We start from the raw sequence: 14,328 nt of genomic DNA, 5'->3' as shown, positions 1-14,328 counted from the left end.
AGAATTTGAGGAGTTTTCTAATCAGCAGAGGTGATTTGTGGGGTGATTTACTATGGTATCTATCCTTTGCTTGGCTGCTCCATGTCAGTCGTCTGCCACAAATTGTTCCGTTCTCCTTCTCCTGACCTTGGCATGTCGGGATGAAGGGTTTGCTGCTGACTGAGTGGCTTGTTTCTGGATGTTCCTGGCTGGAATGGCTGGACTGTGACAGTTTCATGTAACTGAGGTTATACTCACTGCTGCTCCTCTTAGGGGACACGCTGTCACCATTAAGGGAGTTGGAAGCAGATTCCTCAGAGCCCTGGGAACCCATAAAGGAGCCGTTGTCGTTGCAGCGCAGGTCATCCAGACCCTCGCATGACTCCGAGCGGAGCTGGGGAGTTGAGGAACGAACATGCTCCTGATCTCGAGTCCTCGTCTTCATCAACTTCCTCATCTTCAGCGTTATCCAGTTGCCCCGTCTACATTGATTAAGTGTTTGAAGACAGAAATCGTGATAAATGAACATTTGATCTTTATTTTTTTTTTGTATGCAAAAAGCTTCTGTTAACATCACATCATGAGATGGTACCTGCGTGGTGGTGACGGGTCATAGAACTTGTACTGATCCATGATTTTCTCTTCCAGCTTTTCCTTCTGCCTTCTGAGTTCATTCAGTTTGTCTCTGTCAAAAAAAACATTACAGTTAGTCTAGCGCTTATATGCCATAATGTGCCATCAAAAGTTTTCAATCTTTTTGATTCCTTCATTGATGACCTCCATTGTCCACAACAATATGAATTCTCACATTTTCTACCCAATAAAATATTGTAAAGCTGTTTTTAATATATATTTTGTTTTTAATTTTTTCAGTTTTAATTCAAATTTAAGTTGTCGTTTTTTTATTAATTTTTTTTTATTTTTTATCTATATAGTTTGTATATCTATATAGTTTTTCTACATTTTTATGCCTTCTGAGTTCATTCAGTTTGTCTCTGTCAAAAAAAACATTACAGTTAGTCTAGCGCTTATATGCCATAATGTGCCATCAAAAGTTTTCAATCTTTTTGATTCCTTCATTGATGACCTCCATTGTCCACAACAATATGAATTCTCACATTTTCTACCCAATAAAATATTGTAAAGCTGTTTTTAATATATATTTTGTTTTTAATTTTTTCAGTTTTAATTCAAATTTAAGTTGTCGTTTTTTTATTTATTTTTATTTATTTTTTTATCTATATAGTTTGTATATCTATATAGTTTTAGTTTTAATTTGAGTTATTCTGGTTTGGCAACTAGCTGAAAATAAGTTTACTTTTTTAATATTTAATTTCATTTAAAGTTTATTTTATTTCATGTAACAAGGTTTTTTATGGTTTTAGTTTACTATACTGATTCTACAAAGACAAAAAAGGTTGTCGAAGGGGAACTCTCTTGATTTGAAGTTGTTTTAGTTTATTTTAATGCTTGTTTTGTCTCATTTTAAGTCATTTTGAAGCCCCAGTTCACTAGCTAAGAGACTGCTATTTCTCAGATTTTGCATTCAGTTATGTTACTTATTATAGAAAAATATACAAAAATGTCATGCTCTAAAAAAGTTCATGCTCTTGTTAATTCACAGCACAAAACAAATAGTGGTCAGCACACACCATGTTTATCTGGAAGTCAGCCCATATTTATTGTCGTCTGGGTTATGTTTTTTGACCTTGCATAGTTTGTTTATAGTTTTCGAGAATAAGGGAATGTCAAGGAAACTTGCCCATGTTGGCATCTACGTAATTTGATTGGCTTCAACCAAGCAGCAGATAAATTTGTGCTAAATTTCTATAGTCTGGATGCACAGACATTGATGCCAACAACTAAAGATATGGGAATTGTTTTGTCTTCCCTTTAATAATTTATTTGTTGTATTATCCTAACTATGCAGAAATAACTTTGGTGATAAATCATAATGTGAGAACCACTGCTTTGCAGATTTTTCAGAATATTAATAAGATGTCTTTAACTGATTTCTTTGCTGCGTAGACAGAACAAATGTCTCTCACATATATTGTCTCTGCTCCACATGGAACAAGTCCTTGCTCTCCATGGTCTGATCTAGCAGGGTTCGGTTCTGCAGCATCAGGCTCTGGATCTGGTCCAGCAAGTGTCGGTTCTCTTCCTCCAAGTTCGCCTTCAGCTGGGTCAGCAACTGAACGGAAGCACAAAAGTAGGTGATTCATCATGAACTTACAGTATTTAATCAGTAGTTTTGTTTGAAATGCAAAGACTTTGTCCAGTTTCTACCAGTTTTAACCAGCATGGATGATGACATGATCTGCAGGTGTGTAAAAGATGGAAGTAAAATCTTCCAAGAACATTCTGCTCTGATTGACTGCTACGCACCTCACACTGGTTGGTCAGTTTAATGCAGGTGATTTCCAGCTGCTGGTTCTGCTGCTTGAGTTTGGACAGCTCTGACTCCAGCTGTGTCTGCTCCAGTTTGCAGGAGTTCAACTGGCTCTTTATGCTCTTGTGCTCAACTTGAAGTTCCTCATTCTCTGCCAACAGCTTCTGGTAGGTTTGATTCAGCCTGGGAGGAGGATAAAGCACAGTGTTTTTAAAAATGTGAAACCCTTTTTTCCATTCATATATTATATAATCTAATATTTATATTTATATATTAAGGTAATTATATTACTGTAGATTAACACTAGCTCTAAAATAGAATGTCTAAAATAAAATCCTCGACGTACATTGGTGTTCCCTGTCAAAAATGACTGCCCTTTTAACAATTGCTTGTGAATCTCTCATTATGCTATATGTGACCCTAGACCACAAAACCAGTCATAAGGGTCAATTTTTTGAAATTGAGATTTATACACCATCTAGCATAAATAAGCTTTCCATTGATGTATGGTTTGTTATGATAGGACAATATTTGGCCGAGGTACAACTATTTGAAAATCTGGAATCTGATGGTGCAAAAAAATCAAAATATTGAGAAAATCGACTTTAAAGTTGTCCAAATGAAGTTCTTAGCAATGCATATTACTAATCAAAAATTAAGTTTGGATATATTTACAGTAGGACATTTACAAAATATCTTTATGGAACATGGTCTTTACTTATTCCTAATGATTTTTGGCATAAAAGAAAAATCAATAATTTTGACCCATACAATGTATTTTTGGCTATTGCTACAAATATACCCCAACGACTTAAGAGCTCCAGGGTCACATATTATCACCAAATCTTGGATTCAATCTTTTTGTCAACTTGTTTTCTTTCAATCAATACAGGTTTTGGGATTCTTTTTGGAACTGACTGAAGAGCTTATGCACCTCTTTTTTTTTTTTTTTTAGTATAAAAAATTTAAAAAAGCATTATTTGTGGATAACTCTGGCAATGTTCACTCAAAAATGGATGTGCATAAGCTCAGATCAATGAGGCCTACAATCAATCAGTTCCAAAAAGAAATAGTAAAACTGTGCTAACTGAAAGAAAACAAGTTGATAAAAAGACTGAATTCAATATTTGATAATAATATAGCATGATAAAAGATTTCTAAGTAATATTTTGTAGACTAGTCATTTTTTTTACTGGTAACACCAGTAACAGTACTGGTAACAGAAAAAAATACAAAAAATACAAAAATTATCCAGTTTTAGGAGGGAAATTGTTATAACCTGTGTAAGCAAAGTCAGTAAGTTTTAGTCCAATGCGATAACATTAACTAGCATTTTAGGGAAAAAGAAAATCCTCTGCAGGTCATGACCATGAGGGTTAAAACATAATCGAGTCCCTTTACCTTCAGTGTGACAGCTGTTTTCTGTACTGTACACCAAGGAATCAAACAAACATATTTGAACACACACAACACTGACCAGTCTTTCTCATCTCGGAGTCTTTGGCACTCTGCTGTTGTGCTCCTGCTTGTGCATATCTCATTCTGCATCTTCTGCTGTTCTTCTCTGAGAGCTCTCTCTAACCCCTCCAGCTGAGCGCGCTGCTGAAGTAGCGTGTTATTCCTGGAATCAGGCAGACATGAACAGTATCATGGTTTAATAGTGCTTGTCTAAAGCAGCGCACACATATATATATATATATATATATATATATATAACACGTATGTGGTATTATATCTCTACACAGAACTTGGAATCATCATCTTGTAAAAACTAATCTTATGGTGTATGTACTAACCTGTCCTCCAGTGATCGGTGCTCTATCTCCAGGGTTCGGTGACTGTTCTCCATCATGGAGTACCTGTGAGAGAGCACCTCCATCTCTGCTGCCTGTCTCTCATGCAGGACGCTCAGTCTCTCGTGGTCCCGGAGAAGAAGCTCATTAACGGTGCGCAGATCTTCTCTCTCCCGTATCGCGCCCTCCCTCTCAGCCTCCGAACTCTGCCGTTTCCGCTGTAGCTGTGCATTATGAGCCATCAGAGAGGAATTCTGGGAAGTTACAGTGGACTTCTCTACCTAAGAGAAAATGAGGATTCATTAGAAAGAAAGAAATGAACACTTTTATTTAACGCAGCATGAAATCGATCAAAAAGTGTCATTTAAAATGTTACAAAAGATTTATTTTTCAAATGAATGCTGTTCTTTTTATCAAGAATCCTAAAAACTAAATTTAGCATGGTTTCCACAAAAGTATTAAAGAGCCCAAGCTGTTTTCAACATTGATAATAATAATAATTTTAGTTGTCTTTGAGGGATCAAATGACACTGAAGATTGGAATAACAGCAGCTGAACAACTTACATTTTAAAATATATTAAAATAGGAAACAGTTATTTAATAATATTTCACAATATTTGTCTTCTACTGTATTTTTGATCAAATAAATGCAGCATTAGTGAACCTAAGGAACTTTCTCTAACCACACCCAAACTTTTGAACGGTGTATATGCAACTTTTATCATATTTTATAATACCTATATGTGCAATATTAGCAGTGCAATTAAGGCAATAGCTTTTAGTTTAATGTGACTTACCTGCAGTTGTGCATTGTGTGTCTGCAGTGCTGTGTTGCTTTCCTGCAACGAAGCCGTCTGCTGTTGTAACGCAATTATTTGTGCCTGCAACCCATCTGACTGCACCTGCAATGTCTGCATTTGTGTTTGCAATGACTGTTTCTCAGCCTGCAAAGTTGCATTCTGCATAAGAAAAACCAAAGGCATATATATCTGATTTCTGTAGCTCAACTAGTACAGCATGATGCTTACAACACCAATGTTGTGAGTTTGATTCCCAAACGTACATTTACTGACAAAAAATGTATATCTTTAACACAGCTTAAATTATGAAGATGCTTAGCAGGAATAAAACATTATTTCATGCTTAAATCCGCCCTTAAGTATTTAAACAGATTGTGGACACTGGCTCCTTCATGAGACTCACATTTCTCTCCACCTCAATGAGTCGATCCTTGAGCTTAAGCAATGCCCACGTGGCCTCCTGACTCTCTCGATGCCATGTCCACTCTGGTGGAGAACATTGTCCTGCCTTTTCCTCCTCATCTCTCTGAAGCAATGCCTCATAGTTCTGTTTGACCTGCAAAAAATCATATATATGAAGACATTTATATATATGATATGATTTATATATATGAAGACAGTTGCTTTGGATAAAAATGAAAAAAATATTTTTTTTGTTTTAGTGAAACATGAGTTTGGTAGACTGTTTTGGTCTTTCCCCATTCAAGTATGACTACCAAGTAAACTATATTGCTTTGGACTTGACTTCTACTCACAGTTTTAAGATCCTGTCGCAATTGCTGGTTTATCTTGGCCGATTCTTGCAGACGGGCCTCGAGGGCAGCCATTCTCTCTTTCTTAATCTTCAGGGATTTCATTAGAGAAGACTCCAGCTCTGACTCCAACTGCTTACACTGACTGAGACTGGGAGAGAGAGTGACGGAGACAAAGACAAAGGTGGTCATTCGACATTTCTAAGGAATCTGGCATTTAAAAGCATCACCTTGGGCTTCACTGAATGTATAAATGAATGTCTGCATACCTCTGGTCTCCAGCCTCGTGATCTCCCATTCGTGTCTCCTGGTTTAACCTCATCCTCTCTAGTTCATAAGCCAATTTCTCAAGATCAGATTCTTTCTGTTGCAATTTCAACCTCTGGTCCAGCAGCTCCTGGAGCGGAAAACAGTGAATTTGAGAAAAATAAGAGAATATTGAGAAAGTGTAATAATCTACAAAGCATTCGCTATAGTGGTAACCTCTCTTAATGTCGTCATCATCCTCTTGTCCACTCCAGTCTGTTGAATCAGCTCCTGGTTTTCCATCTCAAGCTCTTTGTTCTTAGCAAAGGATTCACTAAGATAGTTAATCTTTTTAACCAGGGTACGGTTCTCCTTCTCAAGAACCACCAACTTCAGGTTGCTACTATCCAATGAGGCCTCCTGGATCTTCACTTGCTGCCGCAATCTCCGATTCTCCTTCACCAGACAACTCTTATCTTGCTCCAGTTGTCCATTCTCATGCACTAGACCTTGGTTTACTATGTCTACTTGTCCTTGGTTTTGGTTGAAATTGACTTGAGGCCTCTGGTTCTCTGTCTCCAATTCATGGAGCTCTACTTCAAGGCAATGAAGATTGCCGTTAGTACTTTCCAAAGATGCATGCAGATGTTCTGTGTCAAGGGACTGATTGCTGGTCTTAATGATAATTTGGTCGTTGTGCATGTTGGCAAATGCTGGAGTAGATTTTTGAATCTTAGAGTCTACTATGTCCATCCTCCCATTTTCCTCAATATGTTTAGATTCAGAGATGAACTCATCCAATGAATGACTGGTTCCTTGAAGTTCTTCCAGGGTCTTCAACAACCTCTGGTTCTCTTTCTCCAGTTTTAGCAACCTGCTACATGTCTTTTCAGTTACCTCTTGGCCCAAAGACTTCAGCTCTACAACCATAGACACATTTTAGGTTTATTAAAGTTTACAGTTTTGTGCAAGCTACTGTATGCTTCTATGTAATAGCAAGATCTTGGTTTCAAAGAGCAAGGTTTGGATCTTAAGAGCCTTTCGCACCGCTTTAGTTCCAGAACTAAATGTACAGTACTAAAGTACTGGGACGATTTTGCGCGTACTATTTCCCAGTACCATTTAAAGGGTTGCATTTCGCACCGAGAGTGTGTACTAAGAAGTGACGTAAGCCGGTCGACAGCGACGTTTGTGCGCGGCGTTCAACAACGGAAACAAAGAACAATATTAACAACAGGAGGATGGAGGACGCTGTGATCGGAGCTGTGTTTTTGTTGTGTCTCGCGGGTTTCACAATAATGGACATGGAAAGTCGACGTATACGTAAAGCGATTGAAAGAACGGAAAGGAGGACTAAGAATCTCCAACGACAACTACCAGTGCTACATTTGCTACAAGTGCTTGCACTTCAGCGTCCGTCCATCTATCGCTGTTCTCCATACTTGCGAAATAAGTTGACACAATGTTTACAGTATGTTTACACGGCGTTTTAAATCATGGCAGGTGAGGGCGTTTTCGTACGCGCTTGGACAATCAATGTCTACTTACGTCACGATTAGTACCAGTTGTGCTGGTTAGACCCTGCTCCGGAGTAGGAGCTAATTTGGTTCTCGAAAAAGGCAGTCCGGTACTAAAATCGCACCCAGTTCCGGCTGTGCGAAAACGCCAAAAAGTGGGTAGTTCCACAATTAGTTCTGGTACTATGAAAAGGTTCCCGCGGTGCGAAAGGCCCTTTATTCAATGGCACAATGGTCCACGAGCATCACATTTTTAAGATGCCTTGTCAAATTGCCAATGCTAATGTTTAGATATACCTGAATTCTGTTGAGGGTTCTTGGCAAGTTCTAGCTCCCAGCCCAAACGTTGTGATTCTTCCATACTCCTTTTCTGAGAGAGCTCCAGGATGACGTTCCTTTCCAGCAGCTCCTCTATTCGTCTTCTGTCCACAGTTCTTTCCTAAAACACATTAGACAACCGAGTCAAGCAGATAAAAATAATAATTTGGAATGGAAAGAACAGAAAATGGTACATATTGTGGCAGATCATTTTCATGGAAATTATCACCTCTTCCATGTCATGAAGTTTTGATTCTAGTAGGAGGTTGTGTTTCTCCAGCTGGTGCAGTTTGTCAGATCGTGCTTTGATGCTCTGTAGCTCTTCCTCCAGCATGGCCTTACTTTCCATCAACACCTGATTATCCTCCTTCAGCTCCTGTCAACGGCAAAAAGAAAGTTAAGGTGAGATTTCTCACTCATGCACATATACTAGAAGCTTGGGGACAGTAAGATTTCATCAGCAAAACTTTAAATAAATGCTCTTTTTTAGAACTTTACATTCATCAAAGAATTCAGATTTTTCAAATAATTCTATTTTTTAAGCACCAAATCAGCATATTAGAATGATTTCTGAAGGATCATGTGATACTGATAACTGGAGTAATGGCTGAAAATTCAGCTTTGCTATCACAGGAATAAATTACATAATTTTTTACACCAATTTATTTTAAATTTTAATACTTCACAGTATTAACGTTTTCACAGTTTTTGATCAGATAACTGCAGACTTGGTGAACCGAAGTGACTTCTTTCAAAAACATTAAAAAAAAAATCTTACCAACCCCAAACTTCTGAATGGTACTGTATGCACACATAAACATTGTTCTATGCACACCTCCAGTTTGACTTTATAAAAGTTCATGTTGTGAAGTTTATCTCGGTAGCGAGCCACTTCACCCTCCAGTTTGTCTGCTCTGATGGCTCTTTCTTTCATTGCATCCAGCTCATCACGGTACATCCTGGCTGCTCGTGCATCTGTCAACAGCTGCATGTTCTGACCACGGACAAAAGTAGACGGGATAGAAAGAGCAAGGAAGAAAAAAACAAACTTTAATATAAAAACCTTAGCCATTTCTAAACAAATATAGCACAGCTGAACTGTAAATTACTTTATCTTTTGAAAATTAAAGTTCTGAAGTTGTGCATGTAGCAAAATATAAAAAGATCAGACATATTAAAATATTTTCTTTTTAGTACCTCTTGCTGAAGTCTTTTAAGCTCCGCCTCCACATTGTCCAGGTCCTGCCTGCAGTCTAAGAGCTGTTCACTTTTCTCCTCTCTGTTGCGACACAGGAAACAGATGTTTGGAAGATTTAAAGATTCAATACTCACACAGGTTCAGAGGAGTGATTAACATGCAATCACTTAATCAGAGAAGAACAAGTAAGTACAAAACCGCACAGCTAAATATGTGTGCACATAAGCATAAGTACATGCAAATATAACCAATGCAAGTGTGTACACAAATGCACAACAAGCCAAAAAAGCGGCACCTATCGATACCCAAAGATAAGAAATATTGATGAACAGAACCTGCTACTTTAAGAAATCCAAAGAAACTTTGACATGAAAAAACAGCACAATGTAATATAGAAAATACATTTGCATTCTCCCTAGAAATTATAGCCCTCATAGATACTGGTTCATTAATAAAGTGCATTTCCCATTGTCAAACAGATGGTGCACATGCACTTGTCTGACCCATACATTACACAGACAATGAGAGACAAATTATATCTCACGCTATACATTTTACAGTGCATATGTGCTTTTACTAGCTACACAAAAATCAGAAAGTTATTTTAAAATCATTGTGATCTGTTTTCTGCATAGTGCTCTGTGTTTTTGTAAGATTACGACAAAATTAAATTGCATTTTTCACATGACATCAGTATATATCATATTTATAAAAATATTAAATAATGTTTTAAATTCATATTTTATGTTATTGTAAAGTTACACCAGAAAGTTAGTATAATCACCTAAAAATTATTGTATCACTGATTTTCCAAACTCAGTTATTTCATAGTTCAGTATGCCTAGAAATTTCACTGCAAAAGATGTTTTATCCCCAAATGAAACTGACTTTTGACTAAAAACTGAAGTCTACTTCCTATAAATGTTGATCAAAACATCACATATTCACTTTTAAACGTTGAGAAAGCTGTACTGTTTTTGTTCAGATATTAACACTCAATTGCTGCTCAAGAATATACTCCAATATAGAAGTTCAAGAATGCAGCAGTGTGAGCAGTACTGTACAGTGGGTTTGTGGATGGATGGAAAAAATTGATGGATAGAAGGCTGGATGGGTGGAAACGAGGGGGGTTGACTGTCTGTAGCATTACACTAAGAGGATCAAAGTGGGTCAGCAGAATAAGAACGGACCCTGCACTGTGCCAGGGTCTATTTAATCTGGGGCAAGCTTCCTACAGACATTTTACCGTAACCAGAGAACCAGCTATTAAAGATTAATCAGTGAAGCTTTATTAATTATCAAATAAGTAAATCAATGAAAAATAAGATCATGTACAAGATTACATTTATTTGCACTCTGGTGTAGTGCAAGTGATTAGAATGTTGAAGTAATATGAGATATATTGTTTTGGACACTGGAAACCAATATTATAAGCTTTCAATATTAATTTAAAAATGAAAAATAAAATATAATAAAAATTCGCAATCATGAATGTTGACGAATGCAGATATGGCTGCCAATATATTGTCTATCACTAACAGCTATAGACCCCAGGAAATGTCTTGATAAGTGCAGTTGTTGACATATTTCCTATTGAATCAGGAAACCACAGTCATGAACCATGATTTTCTGCTTGCTAAAATGATTGCAATCATACACCCATATAAACAGTTTGATCATACATCATATCTGTGCATGTGTAGGTCATTTTAGTGTGTGCGCATTTGCTCACAGCTCCTGTCTGAGGCGTTTGATCTTGGCTTTAGCGTCCGTCAGCTCTAGTGCCAGATGCTGCTGGGATAAAGGGAGCCGGCTGCTGGCGGACTCTATGAGGGAGGAGTCATCACCAAACACTACAGACTTTATCGTCTCTTTCCCCTGCATCAGCTCCACGGTGGCCTACCAGCAGAGAAAGCGAGAGAGAATCAATTAGTAAGCCAACTAAACTGTTTTGGCTTCACCCAATAGACATTTAAAGTCAAATGCATTGGCTGTTTATCATTTTATGCACCGGCTAATATTTTCTTTCCTTCATACCGCAGCCAAGCACAATAAACCTTTTTGAAACTGAATGATCATCTCCTAGAAAAGTGGGGAAGAGAATGAATTTCGAAATTTCAAAATGACTTTTTAAGATACCTCAAATTGCTGGTCTCGCTGGTCCACTAACATTTTGAGGTTAATGCTCATACTTCTGCAGAGATTTTCCCATTCCTCTGGACACAGACCCTCCATCTCCAACCAATGCAGATCAAACACGTTCTCCTGACATTGAGTCACCTGGAAGTGCAAAAACATGTCTCAATCAGCATTTTGTATAGCTTTATAAAAGTACAACATTTTGTGTCATCTACCAACTGCTCAATTCAAAACACCTCCTGGCAAGAAAGTACATAATAGATAATAGACATAGTTACATGCTGCTGACAATCTGCAAATAATAATCTTGTTAAGTTATTAAGACACTCATTATGCCTGTAGGTGGCTTCTTTCAGGCAGACATGATTTTAATCAGTTCTCCCTGAGAAGTCCGATCAAATATAATTACTACATGACTATACAGATAATCAGCCAGCCCATATGTGTCATATTTGCCAAGCAATTATGTCTCTTGTAGTCTATTCCAGTACCTCTTGGATATGAGCTGCGATTGCTGCTTTTGTGTCAAAATGAAGACTTTGTATCTTCTCGATATACTCCTCTTTTCTTTCACACTGAAAACAGCAACAGACAGTTTTAGGTCTGCATATTAGAAGTGCCACTTCTTCATTTTGATGAAAATGCACAATGAAAAAAAAAGAAAAGTTAAATGAATTGTCAAGAATCTATGTGCACACAGTGACATATTACCTGCACTGCACAGCCAAGCAACAGTAGCAGCAACTTCCTGATCTCTTCTAGACCTTCCTCTAGAAAAAAAAAGGTTTCATTTGTCAAAACAAGTGCTTTACAATGCAATGGAAATTATCCTGATTCTGCTTGATCACAATTATCTGGTTCACTCCAAGATGTTTTTAAAAGAAGCCTCTTAGGCTCACCAAGGTTGCATTTATTTGCTCAAAAATACGGTAAAAACAGCAATTTTGTGAAATATTATTTGTATTTGAATATATGTTAAAATGTAATTTATTCCTGTGATGCAAATCTGAATTTTAAGCATAATTACTCCAGTATTCAGTATCACATGATCCTTCAGAAATCATTCTAATATGCAGATTTCTACCCATGAAAAATTTCTTATTATTAATTTGGAAAACTTTTGAAAAAAATATTTTTGTAATATTTTTGTGGAAACCATGTTACCTTTTCCAGGATTCTTTAATGAACAAAAAGCATTCATTTAAAATAGAAATATTTTGTAACAAATGTCTTTACTGTCACTTTTGATCAATTTTGCTAAATAAAAATGTTCAAAAAGACAAAAAAATCTTAGTGACTCCAGACTTTTGAACGCTAGCATACTTAGATGAGGGAAATACTGTCATTCAAAATAAATGTTTTTCAATATGCACACTTTTTATGCTGAAGAAAGATATCATAGATATCAAGATATTGTATTATAATTACAACTCCTAAAACTATAAGTGCAAACTTCCCAGAGGGACATGAAGGTAAGTATTGGGAGGGATAGGAAAGTATTTTATAGTAGAAGGTAAAATAAAAATTCACACAGCAGCTTTATGATTTCTGTAAGAGCTCCTGACGGATTGCTCAAGAGCACGTCATTAGATTCAAGCCTCTGGAACTATTCTTCTCAGAAAAAGCTGACGTACCACAGAGCGGGTTCTTGCCCAGCAGCAGAACATTGGGAGGAGGTGTCATAATCAGCTGATGCAGGGTCTCCTACAGTAAATAGGAGATAAGAGAGAGGAAATATGCAGAATCTTGTCCAAAAATCAGCAGCTCTGAGTTTTATTAAAGAGCAAAAACAACCACAGCTGCCATCAGTTTCTTTGCATTCAACCGTTTTAAGCTGTAAATTACAGGCAGGGCCAGGGACTGGGGTAATTGTTCAGAGACGTCTTAAAGACTTCAGGAAACTTGGGGGATGGTTTAAATCAAGACAATTATTAAACTTTGAAGTGGTGCTTCAGTTGAACTCAAATGTTGTGGTCATCGTCATCTGCAATCTTATTCATTTCTAAAAAAAAACACATTAAAGGACCAATGCAGAGGTAATTCAAGAAGTTAGATTACACAGCACTCACTAAAAGATTTATTAGTCCTTCTTAAAAAAGCCACATAACCAGACAACCACAGTGTTTGAGAACATTCATTATTACAGAGCATTTCAGCTTAAATCAGTATGACAATGTGAACAGTATTATTACTGTAATTATTAAACCGCATTATTTAATAATGTCTCCTTGTGGAAGGCAGATGTCCCAGAATGTCCAGGGCTTTTCAATGTGTACGTTATGCTAAGACAAATCGACAAGGGTATGGGTGGGCTTACTTTGCCTGTCCCTTTTCCATATGGGAATTCGTTAATGCCGATTCTTCTTGGGCAAAATCGTTTTCAGTTTTGCTGAATAAGCTAGATCAGTGATTGAATGCTCTGAATTTCCTCAGGCTAACAAAACTCAAGGGAAGATAAAGTCAATTTCGAAGATTCAAGATGCTGAGCACAAACAGCTCTGTCACACTATTTTACATTAACTTAAAGGGGTCATATGATGTTGCTAAAAAGAACATTATTTTGTGTATTTGGTGTAATGAAATGTGTTTATGCGATTTAAGGTTCAAAAAACACATTATTTTCCACATACTGTACATTATTGTTTCTCCTCTATGCCCCGCCTTTCTGAAACGCGTCGATTTTTACAAAGCTCATCGGTCTGAAAAGCGAGGTGTGCTCTGATTGGCCAGTGATCTAGTGCGTTGTGATTGTCCGAATACCTCAAGCGTGACAGAAATGTTACGCCCCTTACCATACTGTGATGCCGTGTCCCGGAGTGACGAGACAAAAACATTCAAAGCCATTATAAACGAGGCATTTGTTGCATCCAGTGAGGACATAATTACTGATTATAATGACTTATACTGTCTTTTTACGCATTGCGTTGCATCGCGCCGCGTAAACATAAAACCATGTCAGCATTTGTGATCGGAGAAATTACAAACAACAAGCCCTACTCTACACTCTAAAAAATGCTGGGTTGTTTCAACCCAACTTTGGGTCAAATATGGACTAACCCAACTTTTGGGTTAAAAATGTAAACCCAAAGTTGGGTTGAAACAACCCAGCATTTTTTAGAGTGTAGAGTAGGGCTTGTTGTTTGTCATTTCTCTGATCACAAATGCAGACATGGTTTTATGTTTACGCGGCGCG

The 14,328-nt window shown here is 37.2% G+C and overlaps 1 protein-coding gene across 2 annotated transcripts in view; it reads right to left on the bottom strand.

Moving 5' to 3' along the window:
* LOC107752102 (girdin-like) overlaps positions 1 to 14,328 on the bottom strand; it is a 24,884-nt gene that overhangs the window by 6,214 nt on the left and 4,342 nt on the right. For both annotated transcript variants that reach the window (XM_016567966.1, XM_016567967.1), the window contains exons 4-23: positions 12,770 to 12,839; positions 11,847 to 11,905; positions 11,627 to 11,710; positions 11,136 to 11,276; positions 10,729 to 10,895; positions 8,996 to 9,077; positions 8,634 to 8,792; positions 8,028 to 8,174; positions 7,778 to 7,919; positions 6,201 to 6,883; positions 5,987 to 6,114; positions 5,721 to 5,868; positions 5,369 to 5,521; positions 4,963 to 5,124; positions 4,168 to 4,445; positions 3,849 to 3,992; positions 2,368 to 2,554; positions 2,028 to 2,173; positions 572 to 664; positions 238 to 461 (exon numbers count right to left, since the gene is read on the bottom strand). In XM_016567966.1, coding sequence (XP_016423452.1) covers positions 238 to 461; positions 572 to 664; positions 2,028 to 2,173; positions 2,368 to 2,554; positions 3,849 to 3,992; positions 4,168 to 4,445; positions 4,963 to 5,124; positions 5,369 to 5,521; positions 5,721 to 5,868; positions 5,987 to 6,114; positions 6,201 to 6,883; positions 7,778 to 7,919; positions 8,028 to 8,174; positions 8,634 to 8,792; positions 8,996 to 9,077; positions 10,729 to 10,895; positions 11,136 to 11,276; positions 11,627 to 11,710; positions 11,847 to 11,905; positions 12,770 to 12,839 — 3,397 coding nt within the window. The remainder of the gene's footprint in view (positions 1 to 237; positions 462 to 571; positions 665 to 2,027; positions 2,174 to 2,367; positions 2,555 to 3,848; positions 3,993 to 4,167; positions 4,446 to 4,962; positions 5,125 to 5,368; positions 5,522 to 5,720; positions 5,869 to 5,986; positions 6,115 to 6,200; positions 6,884 to 7,777; positions 7,920 to 8,027; positions 8,175 to 8,633; positions 8,793 to 8,995; positions 9,078 to 10,728; positions 10,896 to 11,135; positions 11,277 to 11,626; positions 11,711 to 11,846; positions 11,906 to 12,769; positions 12,840 to 14,328) is intronic.

This window comes from Sinocyclocheilus rhinocerous, unplaced genomic scaffold (assembly GCF_001515625.1).
Source record: "Sinocyclocheilus rhinocerous isolate Xijiao unplaced genomic scaffold, SAMN03320098_v1.1 scaffold2306, whole genome shotgun sequence".
In the NCBI taxonomy this organism is placed as follows: Eukaryota; Metazoa; Chordata; class Actinopteri; order Cypriniformes; family Cyprinidae; genus Sinocyclocheilus; species Sinocyclocheilus rhinocerous.
The sequence above is the reverse complement of the archived record's forward strand: the minus strand, read 5'-3'. Positions and strand labels throughout refer to the sequence as shown.